Source organism: Oncorhynchus mykiss, chromosome 8 (genome assembly GCF_057628025.1).
Source record: "Oncorhynchus mykiss isolate SJ-2025 chromosome 8, ASM5762802v1, whole genome shotgun sequence".
NCBI lineage: Eukaryota > Metazoa > Chordata > Actinopteri > Salmoniformes > Salmonidae > Oncorhynchus > Oncorhynchus mykiss.
In genome coordinates, this window is record NC_143029.1 from 2707020 (window position 1) to 2730000 (window position 22981).

Sequence of the window (22981 nt, forward strand, 5' to 3'; positions counted from 1 at the left end):
CAGAGGGTTCTGACATAACATGGAACCATTGGTGCTAAGCTAACAGTTCAGAGGGTTCTGACATAACATGGAACCATTGGTGCTAAGCTAACAGTTCAGAGGGTTCTGACATAACATGGAACCATTGGTGCTAAGCTAAGAGAACCGAGAGCTGAAGAGTAGTAGAATATGGGAATTAGTTTACTATGTGCAGACTGTGTTTACGGTCTTTGGAATTAGTTTACTATGTGCAGACTTCACGGTCTTTGAGATCAACTGCGTTGCAGTCAGACTTCACAGCATTACTGATTTATACATCTCCTTGCATATCAAATAACTATGTATTCAAGTTATTTTCAACTATTATTTGATCAAGATGAGTGATTCTGTGCCTCGCCTTGCTCAAACTAACCCCCTGAAACACTATTGACATGTTGGGAATGCATATCATTACTTTACTGTGTGTTTACCATAGAATTCAAGGGAACATCTTTGAATGTATCTCTCTATGGTGTAGACTCTCTGACAGTCTCTGAACTGCCCTCTCCCTCTCTCTCTCTCTCTCTCTCTCTCTGTGAAATGATAAGGCAAAGGAAAGTCAAATAGCAGCAGCATCAACTTCATTTAATAAACCCTTGATAGTGATCATAAGACGATTCAAATCTATCGGATAAGGTTATTTTAGAATTCATAGAAATGCCAGGGGTCAACGATTGAACAGTATTGAATATTGAACTATCTGTTGGCTGTGTGGCCGAAACAACAACCACCCACACTTCCTCCACTACAGAGTCATCTAGAGGAGGAGATGTCTGTTACAGGGGGGAACCACCCCTTCCTTCATCTAGAGGGAGTCATCTAGAGGAGGAGGAGATGACTGTTACAGGGTGGAACCACCCCTTCCTTCATCTAGAGGGAGTCATCTAGAGGAGGAGATGTCTGTTACAGGGGGGAACCACCCCTTCCTTCATCTAGAGGGAGTCATCTAGAGGAGGAGATGTCTGTTACAGGGGGGAACCACCCCTTCCTTCATCTAGAGGGAGTCATCTAGAGGAGGAGATGTCTGTTACAGGGGGGAACCACCCCTTCCTTCACTACAGAGTCATCTAGAGAAGGAGATGACTGTTACAGGGGGAACCACCCCTTCCTTCACTACAGAGTCAGCTAGAGGAGGAGATGTCTGTTACAGGGGGGAACCACCCCTTCCTTCACTACAGAGTCATCTAGAGGAGGAGGAGATGACTGTTACAGGGGGGAACCACCTCTTCCTTCATCTAGAGGGAGTCATCTAGAGGAGGAGATGACTGTTACAGGGGGGAACCACCCCTTCCTTCACTACAGAGTCATCTAGAGGAGGAGGAGATGTCTGTTACAGGGTGGAACCACCCCTTCCTTCATCTAGAGGGAGTCATCTAGAGGAGGAGATGTCTGTTACAGGGGGGAACCACCCCTTCCTTCACTACAGAGTCATCTAGAGGAGGAGGAGATGACTGTTACAGGGGGGAACCACCCCTTCCTTCATCTAGAGGGAGTCATCTAGAGGAGGAGATGACTGTTACAGGGGGGAACCACCCCTTCCTTCATCTAGAGGGAGTCATCTAGAGGAGGAGATGTCTGTTACAGGGGGGAACCACCCCTTCCTTCATCTAGAGGGAGTCATCTAGAGGAGATGACTGTTACAGGGGGGAACCACCCCTTCCTTCACTACAGTCATCTAGAGGAGGAGGAGGTGTCTGTTACAGGGGGGAACCACCCCTTCCTTCATCTAGAGGGAGTCATCTAGAGGAGGAGATGACTGTTACAGGGGGGAACCACCCCTTCCTTCACTACAGAGTCATCTAGAGGAGGAGGAGATGTCTGTTACAGGGGGGAACCACCCCTTCCTTCATCTAGAGGGAGTCATCTAGAGGAGGAGATGACTGTTACAGGGGGGAACCACCCCTTCCTTCACTACAGAGTCATCTAGAGGAGGAGATGACTGTTACAGGGGGGAACCACCCCTTCCTTCACTACAGAGTCATCTAGAGGAGGTGTCTGTTACCGGGGGGAACCACACCTTCCTTCATCTAGAGGGAGTCATCTAGAGGAGGAGATGTCTGTTACAGGGGGGAACCACCCCTTCCTTCACTACAGTCATCTAGAGGAGGAGGAGGTGTCTGTTACAGGGGGGAACCACCCCTTCCTTCATCTAGAGGGAGTCATCTAGAGGAGGAGATGACTGTTACAGGGGGGAACCACCCCTTCCTTCACTACAGAGTCATCTAGAGGAGGAGGAGATGTCTGTTACAGGGGGGAACCACCCCTTCCTTCATCTAGAGGGAGTCATCTAGAGGAGGAGATGTCTGTTACAGGGGGGAACCACCCCTTCCTTCACTACAGAGTCATCTAGAGGAGGAGGAGATGACTGTTACAGGGGGGAACCACCCCTTCCTTCATCTAGAGGGAGTCATCTAGAGGAGGAGATGTCTGTTACAGGGGGGAACCACCCCTTCCTTCATCTAGAGGGAGTCATCTAGAGGAGGAGATGACTGTTACAGGGGGGAACCACCCCTTCCTTCACTACAGAGTCATCTAGAGGAGGAGATGTCTGTTACATGGGGGAACCACCCCTTCCTTCATCTAGAGGGAGTCATCTAGAGGAGGAGGAGATGACTGTTACAGGGGGGAACCACCCCTTCCTTCATCTAGAGGGAGTCATCTAGAGGAGGAGATGACTGTTACAGGGGGGAACCACCCCTTCCTGCTGACTGGCTTTGAGAGAGGAGCCAATCAAATCACTGACACGATGTGAATTTGGCGGGATCTTTGGGTTCGGAGGTTAATCAATCACTAAATCTGATCGTCATAGAAAAAATAGCAAAAACAGAAAGGAAATGTTTTTAAGCTCTACAGAAGAAACGCAAGAGTGAGAAAAATCCCATTTCATCTTTACAGCGATGAGTATCAAACTAAAACATGAATCAGTAGTGTACACTATTCTTTACAGCAATGAGTATCAAACTAAAACATGAATCAGTAGTGTACACTATTCTTTACAGCAATAAGTATCAAACTAAAACATGAATCAGTAGTGTACACTATTCTTTACAGCAATAAGTATCAAACTAAAACATAAATCAGTAGTGTACACTATTCTTTACAGCAATGAGTATCAAACTAAAACATGAATCAGTAGTGTACACTATTCTTTACAGCAATGAGTATCAAACTAAAACATGAATCAGTAGTGTACACTATTCTTTAGAGCAATAAGTATCAAACTAAAACATGAATCAGTAGTGTACACTATTCTTTACAGCAATGAGTATCAAACTAAAACATGAATCAGTAGTGTACACTATTCTTTACAGCAATGAGTATCAAACTAAAACATGAATCAGTAGTGTACACTATTCTTTACAGCAATGAGTATCAAACTAAAACATGAATCAGTAGTGTACACTATTCTTTACAGCAATAAGTATCAAACTAAAACATGAATCAGTAGTGTACACTATTCTTTACCTCCCCTTCCACCCCTGTAGAAACCTCTAGGTTTACCTCACCTTCCACCCCTGTAGAAACCTCTAGGTTTACCTCACCTTCCACCCCTGTAGAAACCTCTAGGTTTACCTCCTCACCTTCCACCCCTGTAGAAACCTCTAGGTTTACCTCCTCACCTTCCACCCCCGTAGAAACCTCTAGGTTTACCTCCTCACCTTCCACCCCTGTAGAGACCTCTAGGTTTATCTCCTCACCTTCCACCCCTGTAGAAACCTCTAGGTTTACCTCCTCACCTTCCACCCCTGTAGAAACCTCTAGGTTTACCTCCTCACCTTCCACCCCCGTAGAAACCTCTAGGTTTACCTCCTCACCTTCCACCCCCGTAGAAACCTCTAGGTTTACCTCCTCACCTTCCACCCCTGTAGAAACCTCTAGGTTTACCTCACCTTCCACCCCTGTAGAAACCTCTAGGTTTACCTCCTCACCTTCCACCCCCGTAGAAACCTCTAGGTTTACCTCCTCACCTTCCACCCCCGTAGAAACCTCTAGGTTTACCTCCTCACCTTCCACCCCTGTAGAAACCTCTAGGTTTACCTCCTCACCTTCCACCCCCGTAGAAACCTCTAGGTTTACCTCCTCACCTTCCACCCCTGTAGAAACCTCTAGGTTTACCTCCTCACCTTCCACCCCTGTAGAAACCTCTAGGTTTACCTCCTCACCTTCCACCCCTGTAGAAACCTCTAGGTTTACCTCCTCACCTTCCACCCCTGTAGAAACCTCTAGGTTTACCTCCTCACCTTCCACCCCTGTAGAAACCTCTAGGTTTACCTCCTCACCTTCCACCCCCGTAGAAACCTCTAGGTTTACCTCCTCACCTTCCACCCCCGTAGAAACCTCTAGGTTTACCTCCTCACCTTCCACCCCTGTAGAAACCTCTAGGTTTACCTCACCTTCCACCCCTGTAGAAACCTCTAGGTTTACCTCCTCACCTTCCACCCCTGTAGAAACCTCTAGGTTTACCTCCTCACCTTCCACCCCTGTAGAAACCTCTAGGTTTACCTCCTCACCTTCCACCCCCGTAGAAACCTCTAGGTTTACCTCCTCACCTTCCACCCCTGTAGAAACCTCTAGGTTTACCTCCTCACCTTCCACCCCCGTAGAAACCTCTAGGTTTACCTCCTCACCTTCCACCCCTGTAGAAACCTCTAGGTTTACCTCCTCACCTTCCACCCCTGTAGAAACCTCTAGGTTGACCTCCTCACCTTCCACCCCCGTAGAAACCTCTAGGTTTACCTCCTCACCTTCCACCCCTGTAGAAACCTCTAGGTTTACCTCCTCACCTTCCACCCCTGTAGAAACCTCTAGGTTTACCTCATCATCCACCCCCGTAGAAACCTCTAGGTTTACCTCCTCACCTTCCACCCCCGTAGAAACCTCTAGGTTTACCTCATCATCCACCCCCGTAGAAATCTCTAGGTTTATTATCCCCTTCCACCCCTGTAGAAACCTCTAGGTTGAGTTGGGAACAGATCCTCTCCAGGCCAGAAGATGCTGTTAGAAGTCTTGAGAAGGAGGGCAGCGTTGAGTTGGGAACAGATTCTCTCCAGGCCAGAAGATGCTGTTAGAAGTCTTGAGAAGGAGGGCAGCGTTGAGTTGGGAACAGATTCTCTCCAGGCCAGAAGATGCTGTGAGAAGTCTTGAGAAGGAGGGCAGCGTTGAGTTGGGAACAGATTCTCTCCAGGCCAGAAGATGCTGTTAGAAGTCTTGAGAAGGAGGGCAGCGTTGAGTTGGGAACAGATTCTCTCCAGGCCAGAAGATGCTGTTAGAAGTCTTGAGAAGGAGGGCAGCGTTGAGTTGGGAACAGATTCTCTCCAGGCCAGAAGATGCTGTGAGAAGTCTTGAGAAGGAGGGCAGCGTTGAGTTGGGAACAGATTCTCTCCAGGCCAGAAGATGCTGTGAGAAGTCTTGAGAAGGAGGGCAGCGTTGAGTTGGGAACAGATTCTCTCCAGGCCAGAAGATGCTGTGAGAAGTCTTGAGAAGGAGGGCAGCGTTGAGTTGGGAACAGATTCTCTCCAGGCCAGAAGATGCTGTGAGAAGTCTTGAGAAGGAGGGCAGCGTTGAGTTGGGAACAGATTCTTTCCAGGCCAGAAGATGCTGTGAGAAGTCTTGAGAAGGAGGGCAGCGTTGGAAGGAGGTTCTGGTAACATGGGGAGAAACCTGGACACCAGGAGGCCCTGTCCATGGCTCCACCTCTCCTTCATCTCTCACCATCTCCTCTTTTCCAGCCATCAGACATCTGTGAGCCAAGGAGAAGAGTCACTATTAAACTGACGTTTTAAAATCTAATTCCATTACAAAGTGGAGATGGAAATAGTGAAGAGTAAATTGTTTATTGCAATGTGAAAATGATATACAAGCTGAAGAGAGGAAGATGTCTATTGACCTGCTGTGTGTTGTGTTGGAGGGTCATCTACTCCTTCACGCAGCGGCTTCACGATCCCGTTCTCCTGGAACGCAGTGGTAGGTACATGCTGCTCCTCACCAGGAGGAAGTCTGGAGTCAGCAGGGAGAACAATCACCTCCTCAAACAACCCATTCTCCCTGACACAGAGACACAGAGAGAGAGAGACAGAGACAGAGAGAGACAGAGAGAGAGAGACAGAGAGAGAGATGTTGTGGAAGAATCAGAATTAGTTGGTAACATATGTAAAATGTTTTATATTCATCATATGTTTGTAAGTTACTTCTCATCAAGAATGTTATTTTTGTATAATACTGTGGCAGGGTTGCAGTTATCTGTTCTATGTCAAGACTAAGTTGCTTGGGCCGCAGAGAGGGGAGAGGTTAAAGTATCATCATGTGTAAATATATCTCTTGGCTCCACAATGTCTGTGTGCCAGTCAGTGTGTCTCTGTGATCTTGTCAAGATAGGATTGGTTGTATTTAGAGTTGGTTGTATCTAAATGACAATTTGATATATGCCTGTTGATATGGAGGGTTGGTTTATGGTTCTGAGTTTGAGAAAGGAGACAAAGCTGAACGATGAATTATGCCAATGCTGTCTTATCCTGTGTGTGTCTTTGCTATAAAGGACCTCATTTGAAATGTAGAAGGGGCTCTAAGAGAATTCATTTATAGACACTGAATTTATCTGAGAGTCACAGGATTGTGATAGAGCTGATATAATTAAAAATGGACTTTGATAACTAACTCTGACTTGTGTGTGGTTTGCTCCCATGATTTGGTAAATAGAGGAAATTTCCACGACAGAGAGACAGAGAGAGACAGAGACAGAGACAGAGAGAGACAGAGACAGAGAGAGAGAGACAGAGAGAGAGACAGAAACAGAGAGACACACACACAGAGAGACACACACACAGAGAGACACACACACAGAGAGACACACACACAGAGAGACACACACACAGAGAGACACACACACAGAGAGACAGACACACAGAGAGACAGACACACAGAGAGACAGACACACAGAGAGAGAGGAATATCCTTTATTAGATGTTCTAGTTGCAGTGTATTATTAGTAGTGGTGTGTCCTACCTCTCGTCAGCAGGTGGCAGCAGTGCTGTACTGGGGTCAGTGTTGAGGCTGGGGTCAGTGTTAGGGTTGGAGGCTCCGTTGCGGTCGCTGTGCTCGGCCCCTGACAGGCGCACTGAGGGGCCCGGAGAATCACAGTTTGACGCTGGAGAAAAACACACGCAACCAATCACAAAAACACAGGGATACTCATTATAAAAAGAACTGTGAATATGGGACTGAACCTATACTATGGTATTATAAGAATTGACCACTGAGAGGACAGATATGTAAGGAGTTACCTGATTCGTCTATGTTCTTTTGAGGAGCGGCTTTCTATAGAGAGGAGAGAGAGAGAGTGGCATCATTTGAATCCTGGTAAAACACATACCCTAACCAGTTATATAGCAATAGTGGTTCCTACCTTCTCCACTTGATCTGAGCGACGCGTCCTCTTCATGATCTCCTCCAGCCGCTGGGAGAGGATAGAGGTAGGAGAGAAATGACACTCAACACACCATAATGAACAGCTTTGGGTAGAATCGTAAACACAGGGTGCCTGCATTTGGAAGTAAACACAGGGTGCCTGCATTTGGAAGTAAACACAGGGTGCCTGTGTCAGTCTGATGTGGAACAGTATGATGTGGAACAGTCTGATGTGGAACAGTCTGATGTGAGTGTTTGAACAACAGTATGAACACCCAGTAGCGGCCCAGGAAGGGGAATATTAGATGTTGTAGCCTATTTCATGACCCTGCAACCAGAACATGGTATAAACCAGTGTCCTCCTTCAGTGTCAGTGTCCTCCTTCAGTGTCCTCATTCAGTGTCCTCATTCAGTGTCAGTGTCCTCATTCAGTGTCAGTGTCCTCATTCAGTGTCAGTGTCCTCATTCAGTGTCAGTGTCCTCATTCAGTGTCAGTGTCCTCATTCAGTGTCAGTGTACTCATTCAGTATTACATATCTGTACTTTTGTCTGCATGGGAGGCATGTGTCCATTATGTTCCTATAAAAATATCTCTCTGGTTATCAGAAAGACAGGTTTTAAACGGTGCCAAATGTATTTCTTAAATCACAATATTGATCGATCAAAAGAAGCGATTAACAGAGTAAACATGGTTTAAAAACGCACCCGTTCATGAGTGTCGGCCATTCGTGGATACGAGTGCGTGTCGGCCATTCGTGGATACGAGTGCGTGTCGGCCATTCGTGGATACGAGTGCGTGTCGGGCCATTCGTGGATACGAGTGCGTGTCGGGCCATTCGTGGATACGAGTGCGTGTCGGGCCATTCGTGGATACGAGTGCGTGTCGGGCCATTCGTGGATACGAGTGCGTGTCGGCCATTCGTGGATACGAGTGCGTGTCGGCCATTCGTGGATACGAGTGCGTGTCGGCCATTCGTGGATACGAGTGCGTGTCGGCCATTCGTGGATACGAGTGCGTGTCGGCCATTCGTGGATACGAGAGCGTGTCGGCCATTCGTGGATACGAGAGCGTGTCGGCCATTCGTGGATACGAGTGCGTGTCGGCCATTCGTGGATACGAGTGCGTGTCGGCCATTCGTGGATACGAGTGCGTGTCGGCCATTCGTGGATACGAGTGCGTGTCGGCCATTCGTGGATACGAGTGCGTGTCGGCCATTCGTGGATACGAGTGCGTGTCGGGCCATTCGTGGATACGAGTGCGTGTCGGCCATTCGTGGATACGAGTGCGTGTCTGCCATTCGTGGATACGAGTGCGTGTCGGCCATTCGTGGATACGAGTGCGTGTCGGCCATTCGTGGATACGAGTGCGTGTCGGCCATTCGTGGATACGAGTGCGTGTCGGCCATTCGTGGATACGAGTGCGTGTCGGCCATTCGTGGATACGAGTGCGTGTCGGGCCATTCGTGGATACGAGTGCGTGTCGGCCATTCGTGGATACGAGTGCGTGTCTGCCATTCGTGGATACGAGTGCGTGTCGGCCATTCGTGGATACGAGTGCGTGTCGGCCATTCGTGGATACGAGTGCGTGTCGGCCATTCGTGGATACGAGTGCGTGTCGGGCCATTCGTGGATACGAGTGCGTGTCGGCCATTCGTGGATACGAGAGCGTGTCGGCCATTCGTGGATACGAGTGCGTGTCGGCCATTCGTGGATACGAGTGCGTGTCGGCCATTCGTGGATACGAGTGCGTGTCGGCCATTCGTGGATACGAGTGCGTGTCGGCCATTCGTGGATACGAGTGCGTGTCGGCCATTCGTGGATACGAGTGCGTGTCGGCCATTCGTGGATACGAGTGCGTGTCGGCCATTCGTGGATACGAGTGCGTGTCGGGCCATTCGTGGATACGAGTGCGTGTCGGCCATTCGTGGATACGAGTGCGTGTCGGCCATTCGTGGATACGAGTGCGTGTCGGCCATTCGTGGATACGAGTGCGTGTCGGGCCATTCGTGGATACGAGTGCGTGTCGGGCCATTCGTGGATACGAGTGCGTGTCGGGCCATTCGTGGATACGAGTGCGTGTCGGGCCATTCGTGGATACGAGTGCGTGTCGGCCATTCGTGGATACGAGAGCGTGTCGGCCATTCGTGGATACGAGAGCGTGTCGGCCATTCGTGGATACGAGTGCGTGTCGGGCCATTCGTGGATACGAGTGCGTGTCGGCCATTCGTGGATACGAGTGCGTGTCGGCCATTCGTGGATACGAGTGCGTGTCGGCCATTCGTGGATACGAGTGCGTGTCGGCCATTCGTGGATACGAGTGCGTGTCGGCCATTCGTGGATACGAGTGCGTGAAGGCCATTCGTGGATATGAGTGCGTGTCGGCCATTCGTGGATACGAGTGCATGTCGGCCATTCGTGGATACGAGTGCGTGTCGGCCATTCGTGGATATTTCTAAAGCGTAGATACCGTACCTCTAGCATCTCTAAAACATAGATACCGTAGCTCTACCATCATGAAAACATAGATACCGTAGCTCTACCATCATGAAAGCATAGATACCGTAGCTCTACCATCTCTAAAGCATAGATACCGTAGCTCTACCATCATGAAAGCATAGATACCGTAGCTCTACCGTCATGAAAGCATAGATACCGTAGCTCTACCATCATGAAAGCATAGATACCGTAGCTCTAGCATTTCTAAAGCATAGATACCGTACCTCTAGCATTTCTAAAGCATAGATACCGTAGCTCTACCATCATGAAAGCATAGATACCGTAGCTCTACCATCATGAAAGCGTAGATACCGTAGCTCTACCATCATGAAAGCGTAGATACCGTAGCTCTACCATCTCTAAAGCATAGATACCGTAGCTCTACCATCATGAAAGCATAGATACCGTAGCTCTACCATCTCTAAAGCATAGATACCGTAGCTCTACCATCATGAAAGCATAGATACCGTAGCTCTAGCATTTCTAAAGCATAGATACCGTAGCTCTACCATCTTGAAAGTGTAGATACCGTAGCTCTACCATCATGAAAGCATAGATACCGTAGCTCTAGCATTTCTAAAGCATAGATACCGTAGCTCTACCATCTTGAAAGTGTAGATACCGTAGCTCTACCATCATGAAAGCATAGATACCGTAGCTCTAGCATTTCTAAAGCATAGATACCGTAGCTCTACCATCTTGAAAGTGTAGATACCGTAGCTCTCCCATCTTGAAAGTGTGCCTCGTTAGGAGTATAATTTGACGTTTTAGTTGTCGCCATGGTGACAACAACTTAGCAGCGGCACAATATAACGGAAACACCAAACACCATCTCCGGTTTTAGTTGTCGCCATGGAAACACCCTCTCCGGTCGCATTCTGTTAAGACGGGAAACCCTGTAACGTGTTACCTTCTTCCTCTCCAACCTTTCAGCCTCTTCATTCTGAAAATGTTTCTCTCTCTCCTTCCTCAGTCTGTCTGCATCCTCCCTCTGACGACATTCCTCCTCCTCTCTCTGAGAACACACACAGAGAGAGACAGAGAAATATGGGTGTATGAGTAAAGATAATAACGTCAACACCTCTACAGGCCGGGCGACCTCTCTACAGGCCGGGCGACCCCTCTACAGGCAGGGCGACCCCTCTACAGGCCGGGCGACCCCACTACAGGCAGGGCGACCCCTCTACAGGCAGGGCGACCCCTCTACAGGCAGGGCGACCCCTCTACAGGCAGGGCAACCCCTCTACAGACAGGCAGAGTGTGAGAGAGAGAGTCTGACCTGTTTCTGCTGTCGCTCTGCCTCCTCTCTATCCTGCTGGGCTCTCTCCTCCTCCTCCCTCCTTCTCTCCTCCTCCTCCTCTCTCCTCTGTCTCTCCTCAGCCTTACCACACCTGTATACACAGAGAGTAAGCACACACACACAGTACACACACAGTACACAGAACACACACAGAACACACAGTTGTACCTCTCTGCCTCCTCCTGTATCCCTCTCCTCTCCTCCCCTCTCTCCCTCTGTTCCCGGGCTTGTCTGCGTTTCTCTGCCAGGACCCGTGTGGCCTCCTCTGGGTCTGTGGTGCCTGTAGTAGACTTATGGGCTGGGGAACTGCCCACACTCTCTATATACGCACACACACACACACACACACACACACACACACACACACACACACGTCATGTGGCTGTACAATGCTGTGTTGTGGAATATCCAGAAAAGCTGCTGAGTATCCAACTAGCTGCAGTAACAGACCAGCTGCAGTAACAGACCAGCTGCAGTAACAGACCAGCTGCAGTAACAGACCAGCCTTAGTAACAGACCAGACCAGCTGCAATACCAGACCAGACCAGCTGCAGTAACAGAACAGCTGCAGTAACAGAACAGCAGCATTAACAGACCAGCTGCAGTAACAGAACAGCAGCATTAACAGACCAGCAGCAGTAACAGACCAGAGCAGCAGCAGTAACAGACCAGACCAGCAGCAGTAACAGACCAGACCAGCAGCAGCAACAGACCAGACCAGCAGCAGTAACAGAACAGACCAGCTGCAGTAACAGAAACAGAACAGACCAGCTGCAGTAACAGAAACAGAACAGACCAGCTGCAGTAACAGAACAGACCAGCTGCAGTAACAGAACAGACCAGCTGCAGTAACAGAAACAGAACAGACCAGCTGCAGTAACAGAAACAGAACAGACCAGCTGCAGTAACATAAACAGACCAGCTGCAGTAACAGAACAGACCAGCTGCAGTAACAGAACAGACCAGCTGCAGTAACAGAACAGACCAGCAGCAGTAACAGAACAGACCAGCAGCAGTAACAGAACAGACCAGCAGCAGTAACAGAACAGACCAGCAGCAGTAACAGAACAGACCAGCTGCAGTAACAGAACAGACCAGCTGCAGTAACAGAACAGACCAGCAGCAGTAACAGAACAGACCAGATGCAGTAACAGAACAGACCAGCTGCAGTAACAGAACAGACCAGCTGCAGTACCAGACCAGACCAGCTGCAGTAACAGAACAGACCAGCTGCAGTAACAGAACAGACCAGCTGCAGTAACAGAACAGACCAGCTGCAGTAACAGAACAGACCAGCTGTAACAGAACAGACCAGCAGTAACAGAACAAACCAGCAGTAACAGAACAGACCAGCAGCAGTAACAGAACAGACCAGCTGCAGTAACAGAACAGACCAGCAGTAACAGAACAGACCAGCAGCAGTAACAGAACAGACCAGCAGCAGTAACAGAACAGACCAGCAGCAGTAACAGAACAGACCAGCAGCAGTAACAGAACAGACCAGCAGCAGTAACAGAACAGACCAGCAGCAGTAACAGAACAGACCAGCAGCAGTAACAGAGCAGACCAGCTGCAGTAACAGAACAGACCAGCTGCAGTAACAGAACAGACCAGCTGCAGTAACAGAACAGACCAGCTGCAGTAACAGAACAGACCAGCTGCAGTAACAGAACAGACCAGCAGCAGTAACAGAACAGACCAGCTGCAGTAACAGAACAGACCAGCAGCAGTAACAGAACAGACCAGCTGCAGTAACAGAACAGACCAGCTGCAGTAACAGAACAGACCAGCAGCAGTAACAGACCAGACCAGCAGCAGTAACAGACCAGCAGCAGTAACAGACCAGCAGCAGTAACAGACCAGTAGCAGTAACAGACCAGCAGCAGTAACAGACCAGACCAGCAGCAGTAACAGACCAGCAGCAGTAACAGACCAGCAGCAGTAACAGACCAGCAGCAGTAACAGACCAGCAGCAGTAACAGACCAGCTGCAGTAACAGACCAGCTGCAGTAACAGACCAGCTGCAGTAACAGACCAGCAGCAGTAACAGACCAGCAGCAGTAACAGACCAGCAGCAGTAACAGACCAGCTGCAGTAACAGACCAGCTGCAGTAACAGAACAGAACGCTAGCTGTTGATGTGTGTGGCCTCCACTCACCGCTGACTGATGACAGTGTGTCCTTCGTGTCTGTGCTGGGGCAGGCTTTGGGTTGGCCCAGGCTCTGGGGGCGGGGCTGGGAGGGGGTCACAGCCCCCTGGTCTCCCTCAGGTCCTCCTGCCTGTAGTCCAATCAGAGACAGGCTCTCTGGCACTGTCCTACTGGGCCTGAGGTTCCCCAAGTCCTCTCCCCTGGGAGACCGTAGCTGCTTGGGGGTGGATGGGCGAGGGGACAGCTTCTCGGGGGGTCTGGAGGGAGGAAGGGACAGCTTCTGGGGGGGTCTGGAGGGAGGAAGGGGAGAGCGTATTTGGCTACTCTGAAATGGCACCCTATTCGCTATATAGTTCAGTACTTTTATTTATATTTAACCTTTATTTAACTAAGTCTGTAAATAACAATGTGTTCTTAACCATGACGGCCTAGGAATAGTGGGTTAACTGCCTTGTTCAGGGGCAGAATGACAGATGAACTGTCAGTTCAGTTATTCGATCTAGCAACCTTTTGGTTACTTGCCCAATGCTCTAACCACTAGGCTACCTGCCTAGTGCCTAGTCTTTAACCAGAGCCTTTAACCAGAGCCTTTAACCAGAGCCTTTAACCAGAGCCTTTAACCAGAGCCTTTAACCAGAGCCTTTAACCAGAGCCTTTAACCAGAGCTTTTAACCAGAGCCTTAGAGCAATGTTAGTGGGTCAGAACCTAACAGTTACTAACACTAGATGAGGTAGTTCAGGAGACGGTCCATAGAATGACATACAAAGTCATAGTATAGAAAGAGGACAACACTAGGATGTCTATGAGCTGCTATTCCACCAACCTGCCAGGTGAGGGCGCTGTCACTCTACTCTGCTGTTTCCCTGGTGACCGGAACCTCTTGGCAGTAGGCGTGGTCAGAGGCAGCGTGGTCAGAGGAGGTGTGGTCAGAGGCAGGGAGAGGTTGCTCCAAGACTTCCTGACAAAGTCTTTATGTTTATCCTTAAACACACACAGACACACATACGGATGAAACGATCTTCAATTAATGTGGAACTGCCTCCTCTTCCTCTGACACCACATGACAGAAGGGGGTCCAAACTGACTGACGGTAGCGTGTTGATGCTAACATGGGACAGTGTGGGGGTCCTGACGGTAGCGTATTGATGCTAACATGGGACAGTGTGGGGGTCCTGACGGTAGCGTATTGATGCTAACATGGGACAGTGTGGGGGTCCTGACGGTAGCGTATTGATGCTAACATGGGACAGTGTGGGGGTCCTGACGGTAGCGTATTGATGCTAACATGGGACAGTGTGGGGGTCCTGACGGTAGCGTATTGATGCTAACATGGGACAGTGTGGGGGTCCTGACGGTAGCGTATTGATGCTAACATGGAACAGTGTGGGGGTCCTGACGGTAGCGTATTGATGCTAACATGGGACAGTGTGGGGGTCCTGACGGTAGCGTATTGATGCTAACATGGGACAGTGTGGGGGTCCTGACGGTAGCGTATTGATGCTAACATGGGACAGTGTGGGGGTCCTGACGGTAGCGTATTGATGCTAACATGGGACAGTGTGGGGGTCCTGACGGTAGCGTATTGATGCTAACATGGGACAGTGTGGGGGTCCTGAAGTTAGCGCATTGATGCTAATGGGACAGTGTGGGGGTCCTGACGGTAGCATATTGATGCTAACATGGGACAGTGTGGGGCTACTGACGGTAGCGCGTATTGATGCTAACATGGGACAGTGTGGGGGTCCTGACGGTAGCATATTGATGCTAACATGGGACAGTGTGGGGGTCCTGACGGTAGCGTATTGACGCTAACATGGGACAGTGTGGGGGTTCTGACGGTAGCGTATTGATGCTAACATGGGACAGTGTGGGGGTCCTGACGGTAGCGTATTGATGCTAACATGGAACAGTGTGGGGGTCCTGACGGTAGCGTATTGATGCTAACATGGGACAGTGTGGGGGTCCTGACGGTAGCATATTGATGCTAACATGGGACAGTGTAGGGGGCCTGACGGTAGCGTATTGATGCTAACATGGGACAGTGTGGGGGTCCTGACGGTAGCATATTGATGCTAACATGGGACAGTGTGGGGGTCCTGACGGTAGCGTATTGATGCTAACATGGGACAGTGTGGGGGTCCTGACGGTAGCGTATTGATGCTAACATGGGACAGTGTGGGGGTCCTGACGGTAGCGTATTGATGCTAACATGGGACAGTGTGGGGGTCCTGACGGTAGCGTATTGATGCTAACATGGAACAGTGTGGGGGTCCAAACTGACTGACGGTAGCGTATTGATGCTAACATGGGACAGTGTGGGGGTCCTGAAGTTAGCGTATTGATGCTAACATGGGACAGTGTGGGGTCCTGACGGTAGCGTATTGATGCTAACATGGGACAGTGTGGGGGTCCTGAAGTTAGCGTATTGATGCTAACTTGGGACAGTGTGGGGTCCTGACGGTAGCGTATTGATGCTAACATGGGACAGTGTGGGAGTCCAAACTATGATCGTTTTACATTAAAATGCCCCCCCCCCCCCCCCCCCCAAAAAAAAGCTGGATTTGCAAAATAAATGTGCACATACATGTAATTCAATCCCTGGGCCCACACTGCTCAAGCACGTTTGCACAGCCAGAACTTGTTTCTATTTGTGAATCTTGACGTTCTGCAAGTCCGGCCTCTCCCGTCTCCTCATTGACTGGACTGGGCCTTTAAAAAGCTGCACTGTCACTTTTTGGGCGACCTGACCAAATTCACATAGAACTATGGGTTATAGATCTGTCGATCTCAATGAAAGCAAGTCTAAGAAGTGGTATATCTATGTTCTATGTACGTTATTTCTATGCTTCACATTCTTAATTTGTTTCTGTGTCTTTTACTTTCAGGTTTGGAACATCAGCTTTGAAAAATACATTTGTCAGCGGCTTAGATGGTTAAATGATACTTTATACTGAAATCAGGTATTAGAATGGAGGGATTTCTGCATAGTTCAGCTTTAATAATGTCATAATCCATCACAAACCCAAACAGACAGAGAGATGGGTGCAGAGCCCACAGTCTGACTGATCTTTTGTGTCTGACTGACCTGGTTTTCACCGATGCACGCATCAAGTCCTACCGGCGCGGGTTGACGTCGTCATGTGATATCTTACCGGCGCGGGTTGACGTCGTCATGTGATATCTTACCGGCGCGGGTTGACGTCGTCATGGGATATCTTACCGGCGCGGTTTGTTATCGTCATGTGATATCTTACCGGCGCGGTTTGTTATCGTCATGGGATATCTTACCGGCGCGGGTTGTCGTCATGTGATATCTTACCGGCGCGGGTTGTCGTCATGTGATGTCTTACCGGCGCGGGTTGTTGTCGTCATGTGATATCTTACCGGCGCGGTTTGTTATCGTCATGGGATATCTTACCGGCGCGGGTTGTCGTCATGTGATATCTTACCGGCGCGGGTTGTTATCGTCATGGGATATCTTACCGGCGCGGGTTGTCGTCATGTGATATCTTACCGGCGCGGGTTGTCGTCATGTGATATCTTACCGGCGCGGGTTGTCGTCATGTGATGTCTAACCGGCGCGGATTGTTGTCGTCATGTGATATCTTACCGGCGCGGGTTGTCGTCATGTGATGTCTTACCGGCGCGGGTTGTTGTCGTCATGTGATATCTTACCGGCGCGGGTTGACGTCGTCATGTGATATCTTACCGGCGCGGGTTGTTATCGTCATGGGATATCTTACCCATGACAGGTTGTTGTCGTCATGTGATATCTTACCGGCGCGGGTTGACGTCGTCATGTGATAACTTACCGGCGCAGTTTGTTATCGTCATGGGATATCTTACCGGCGCGGGTTGTCGTCATGTGATATCTTACCGGTGCGGGTTGTTGTCGTCATGTGATATCTTACCGGCGCGGGTTGTTATCGTCATGGGATATCTTACACATGACAGGTTGTTATCGTCATGATATATCTTACCGGCGTGGGTTGACATCGTCATGAGATATCTTACCGGCGCGGGTTGACGTCATGTGATATCTTACCGGCGCAGGTTGTTATCGTCATGGGATATCTTACCGGCGCGGGTTGTTATTGTCATGTGACATCTTACCGGCGCGGGTTGTTGTCGTCATGGGATATCTTACCGGTGCGTTGCCGGTGGTCCTCCTGCGGTTGGTCATGTCCCTGGGGAGGCGTGGCTCTTGGCTGCGGCAGACGGTCAGAGGCTGGGACTGGATGGACTTGAAGGACATAGATCCCATAGGATGGCAGGACACCGAGCGAGGACATACAGGCATGGCTCCTGTCACACGGTCACCACCAAATCAGGGGTTAGACATGGACAGGATGGGTGAAAGGAGCGATCGATCGGGTGGAGCAGAGGGAGAGAGGTGGCGAGGGGAGAGAGAGGTGGCGAGGGGAGAGAGAGGTGGCGAGGGGAGAGAGAGGTGGCGAGGGGAGAGAGAGGTGGCGAGGGGAGAGAGAGGTGGCGAGGGGAGAGAGAGGTGGTGAGGGGAGAGAGAGGTGGTGAGGGGGAGAGAGAGGTGGTGAGGGGGAGAGAGAGGTGGTGAGGGGAGAGAGGTGGTGAGGGGAGAGAGGTGGTGAGGGGAGAGAGGTGGTGAGGAGAGAGAGGTGGTGAGGGAGAGAGAGGTGGTGAGGGAGAGAGAGGTGGTGAGGGGAGAGAGAGGTGGTGAGGGGAGAGAGAGGTGGTGAGGGGAGAGAGAGGTGGTGAGGGGAGAGAGAGGTGGTGAGGGGAGAGAGAGGTGGTGAGGGGAGAGAGAGGTGGTGAGGGGAGAGAGAGGTGGTGAGGGAGAGAGGTGGTGAGGGGAGAGAGGTGGTGAGGGAGAGAGGTGGTGAGGGGAGAGAGGTGGTGAGGGGAGAGAGGTGGTGAGGGAGAGAGGTGGTGAGGGAGAGAGGTGGTGAGGGAGAGAGGTGGTGAGGGGAGAGAGGTGGTGAGGGGAGAGAGGTGGTGAGGGGAGAGAGGTGGTGAGGGATGGAGCAGAGGGAGAGAGAATAAGAGAAGGAGAATTTGTTGATACTGGTCAGGACCTAAACCCATCAGTACATCAGACAGGTTAGTGATGTAATCAATCAGAGCTCACTGCACCCATCAGTGAGATATAGTTGGTGTGTGTGTGTGTGTGTTCAGGTGTGTTACCTGTGTCTCCAGACAGGCTCATGGCGCTGCGGCTGCGTGCCAAGTAGGAGTGTGTGGGCTGTAGCAGACGATTGACCACTGTGTTCTCCCACGGGGTCAGCGGCATACAACGCATGCCTGGAACGAACACACACACAGATCGTTAGTTGAGATGCAAATGCAGTAATGGGAGGATAGCCATAGTAACGTGCAGTAATGGGAGGATAGCCATAGTAACGTGCAGTAATGGGAGGATAGCCATAGTAACGTGCAGTAATGGGAGGATAGCCATAGTAACGTGCAGTAATGGGAGGATAGCCATAGTAACGTGCAGTAATGGGAGGATAGCCATAGTAACGTGCAGTAATGGGAGGATAGCCATAGTAACGTGCAGTAATGGGAGGATAGCCATAGTAACGTGCAGTAATGGGAGGATAGCCATAGTAACGTGCAGTAATGGGAGGATAGCCATAGTAACGTGCAGTAATGGGAGGATAGCCATAGTAACGTGCAGTAATGGTAGGATCACCATAGTAACGTGCGTTAAGGGTAGGATCACCTTAGTAACGTACGGTAAGAGGGGAATCGCCATAGTAACATGCGGTAAGGGGGGAATCACCATAGTAACTGCGGTACAGGGAGGATCGCCATAGTAACGTGCGGTAAGGGGGGAATTGCCATAGTAACGTGCTGTAACGGGAGGATCGCCATAGTAACGTGCGGTAAGGGAAGGATCGCCATAGTAACGTGCGGTAAGGGAAGGATCGCCATAGTAACGTGCGGTAAGGGGAGGATCGCCATAGTAACATGCAGTAAGGGGAGGATCGCCATAGTAACATGCAGTAAGGGGAGGATCGCCATAGTAACGTGCGGTAAAGGGAGGATCGCCATAGTAACATGCAGTAAGGGGAGGATCTCCATAGTAACATGCGGTAAGGGAAGGATCGCCATAGTAACGTGCGGTAAGGGGAGGATCGCCATAGTAACATGCAGTAAGGGGAGGATCGCCATAGTAACATGCAGTAATGGGAGGATCGCCATAGTAACATGCAGTAAGGGGAGGATCGCCATAGTAATGTGCAGTAAGGGGAGGATCGCCATAGTAACGTGCGGTAAAGGGAGGACCGCCATAGTAACATGCAGTAAGGGGAGGATCTCCATAGTAACATGCAGTAAGGGGAGGATCGCCATAGTAACTGAGAAAACGTGCAAAAGAACATGGTGAATTAAGTGAACCGTTCTGTGCTTTAACCAGTGTGACAGGATCCGTGTCCTTTTGGGTTTCATTTGAGATGCAGACATCATGGGGGATAGATCCACATCCCAGAGTCCCTTTCATTCATTATCCAATTACTCAATACACGATTTACTGAAAGACAGAGCTGGTGTGAGTGTGAGAGATCTGGTGTGTGCACATGGTGAAGCCACCAAGCCATGCTGAAGCTCTTAGCGGCGCGCCTGGGACAGACGGGACCTTAGCGGGCGTCTGGGACAGACGGGACCTTGACGGGACCTTAGCGGCGCGCCTGGGACCGACGGGACCTTAGCGGCGCGTCTGGGACCGACGGGACCTCAGCGGCGCGTCTGGGACCGACGGGACCTCAGCGGCGCGTCTGGGACCGACGGGACCTCAGCGGCGCGTCTGGGACCGACGGGACCTTAGCGGCGCGCCTGGGACCGACGGGACCTCAGCGGCGCGTCTGGGACAGACGGGACCTCAGCGGCGCGTCTGGGACAGACGGGACCTCAGCGGCGCGTCTGGGACAGACGGGACCTCAGCGGCGCGCCTGGGACCGACGGGACCTCAGCGGCGCGCCTGGGACCGACGGGACCTTAGCGTCTAGGACCGACACGACCTTAGCGGCGCGCCTGGGACCGACAGGACCTTAGCGGCGCGCCTGGGACCGACAGGACCTTAGCGGCGCGTCTGGGACAGACAGGACCTTAGCGGCGCGCCTGGGACAGACAGGACCTTAGCGGCGCGCCTGGGACAGACAGGACCTTAGCGGCGCGCCTGGGACAGACAGGACCTTAGCGGCGCGCCTGGGACAGACAGGACCTTAGCGGCGCGCCTGGGACAGACAGGACCTTAGCGGCGCGTCTGGGACAGACAGGACCTTAGCGGCGCGCCTGGGACAGACAGGACCTTAGCGGCGCGCCTGGGACAGACAGGACCTTAGCGGCGCGCCTGGGACAGACAGGACCTTAGCGGCGCGTCTGGGACAGACAGGATCAGTGGACAGAGGGATAACAGTGTGACATGCAGGATTCAGAACAAGCTTCCCAGACAAAACACCTCTGAACAGATGCACACTGGCTGGAAACTATCCAGTCAACTGCATAGGCCTGCTTCCCCTGATGATCCAGGCCCGGTCTCAACTGCATAGGCCTGCTTCCCCTGATGATCCAGGCCCGGTCTCAACTGCATAGGCCTGCTTCCCCTGATGATCCAGGCCCGGTCTCAACTGCATAGGCCTGCTTCCCCTGATGATCCAGGCCCGGTCTCAACTGCATAGGCCTGCATTATCGTCAGTATCCTAGACCACCTAGAACTACATTACTGTCTCCTAGAACTACATTATCATCTGTCTCCTAGACCACATAGAACTACATTATTGTCTGTCACATAGAACTACATTATTGTTGGTCTCCTAGAACTACATTATCGCCCGTCTCCTAAAACTACATTATCGCCCTTCTTCTAGCTCTGCATTATCGTACGCCTCCTCGCACTGCATTGTCGTCCATCTCCAAGCACCGCATTGTCGTCCATCTCCAAGCACCGCATTATCGTCCATCTCCAAGCACCGCATTACCGTCCATCTCCAAGCACCGCATTATCGTCCATCTCCAAGCGCTGCGTTATCGGCCTCCTAGAGCTACATTATCGTCAGTCTCCTAGAACCACATTATCTTCAGTCTCCTAGAACTACATTATCAGTCTCCTAGACCGCCTTGAACTACATTATCGTCAGTCTCCAAGACCTCCTTGAACTACATTATCAGCTGTCTCCTAGACCACCAAGAACTACATTGTCAGTCTCCTAGACCATCTTGTGTGTAAATGATAATAAATGCAACAGATTGATTTTCATATAAACACAGTAGCAAAAAGGAGATTTAAACGTTTCAAGAACATGTAATGTGGTCTGTATTAAAAACCTATAACGGAATAATGACTGAGAACTAATGTGTTTTTAGAATGTTATAGTACAGTGTTGGGATAACTGATTTTAATGATTGAAAAATGTCCATCCTCAGATAAATAAAATGTAAATAATAATAAATAAATTACAATAAAGTTATATTGTAATTTGAAGAGATCAGTTTCCAGCCTGTGATGTGATGTGATAGGTGGGAGTGAGGTTGATTACAGAGTAAAAATTCCCTATTTTTCCCAGAACCACCTTGGGGTTTGTAGTGGGCGGTCTTTCCCCCTGGTAGGCGGAGTTTGGACTGTGATTTGTTAAGTAAGGGTGAAGAGGAGGTCCTTTTCTGTAACACTGAGGAGCAATGACAAATCACCACACTTTCTATAATATATACATTAAAACACACCACACAGACGAAATTAGAATATCAAATATCATGCCACAACACGGCAGGAAGCCTACATGTAAACACCACACTGTGAACATGCAACATTTAGTCAGATTATGGCACATTTACACAATTTTTACCACGACGTTAGCCAATGTAAACTTTACTCGACAAACCAACCAACGAGAACTTAGAGATGAAACAAACACTGTAGTAACAGCAATAGTTTATTAATACCTTCTTCTGTACAATATGATCATCTGCGTGCACACCTAAAATATAAACGCAACACGCAACAATTAAAAATATTTTACTGAGTTACAATTCATATAAGGAAATCAGTTAATTAAATGAAATTCATTAGGTCTTTATCTATGGATTTCACATGACTGGGCAGGGGTTCAGCTATGGGGAATACTCCTCAGCCCCCCTGCTTCCAAAATGTCCTAAAATTATATTGGAGGCGGCTTATGGTAGAGAAATTAACATTCAATTCTCTGGTTGACATTCCTGCAGTTTTTATGCCTGCAGTTTTTAGCACGCTCCCTCAAAACTAGAGACATCTGTGGCATTGTGTTGTGTGACAAAACTGCACATTTTAAAGTGGCCTTTTATTGTCCCCAGCACAAGGTGCACCTGTGTAATGACCATGCTGTTTAATCAGCTTCTTGATATGCCTCACCTGTCAGGTGGATGGATTGTCTTGGTAAAGGAGAAATGCTCACTAACAGGGATGTAAACACATTTTCTGTAAAATTTCCGGGAATTTTTTTTGAGATCATGAAACACGTTACATGTTGCGTTTATATTTTTGTTTAGTGTTTATATACACACACGCGTGTGTGTGTATGTGCGTGTGTGTGTGTGTGTGTGCGTGGGTGTGTTTACCTCGGTCTGGAGAATGTAAGAGTGTGGCAGAGGAGTAGGACAGTCT

At 49.9% G+C, this 22981-nt stretch overlaps 2 protein-coding genes across 5 annotated transcripts in view; both read right to left on the bottom strand.

The window, feature by feature from the left end:
* Positions 1-3199: 3199 nt before the first annotated feature.
* Positions 3200-5751, bottom strand: LOC118965590 (uncharacterized). The gene is made up of 3 exons (XM_090183182.1): positions 5731-5751; positions 3561-4959; positions 3200-3488 (listed from the first exon to the last, which is right to left on the bottom strand). The coding sequence occupies exons 1-3, from the start codon at positions 5749-5751 to the stop codon at positions 3460-3462; spliced, it is 1449 nt and encodes a 482-aa protein (XP_090039308.1). The 3' UTR covers positions 3200-3459.
* Positions 3724-22981, bottom strand: part of LOC110518775 (ensconsin) — a 61430-nt gene continuing 42172 nt past the window's right edge. For 2 of the 4 annotated variants that reach the window (XM_090183070.1, XM_090183068.1), the window contains exons 6-19: positions 22936-22981; positions 21915-22010; positions 18529-18645; positions 17516-17673; positions 14192-14349; positions 13377-13657; positions 11387-11537; positions 11198-11309; positions 10829-10933; positions 7421-7471; positions 7299-7332; positions 7021-7162; positions 5906-6063; positions 3909-5758 (exon numbers count right to left, since the gene is read on the bottom strand). The exon at positions 22936-22981 is cut by the window's right edge and continues 68 nt beyond it. In XM_090183070.1, coding sequence (XP_090039196.1) covers positions 5751-5758; positions 5906-6063; positions 7021-7162; positions 7299-7332; positions 7421-7471; positions 10829-10933; positions 11198-11309; positions 11387-11537; positions 13377-13657; positions 14192-14349; positions 17516-17673; positions 18529-18645; positions 21915-22010; positions 22936-22981 — 1617 coding nt within the window. In that variant the 3' untranslated portion in view covers positions 3909-5750. Of the gene's footprint in view, positions 5759-5905; positions 6064-7020; positions 7163-7298; positions 7333-7420; positions 7472-10828; positions 10934-11197; positions 11310-11386; positions 11538-13376; positions 13658-14191; positions 14350-17515; positions 17674-18528; positions 18646-21914; positions 22011-22935 lie in introns of all 4 variants that reach the window. The other 2 variants (XM_090183071.1, XM_090183069.1) reach the window with 2 other exon arrangements.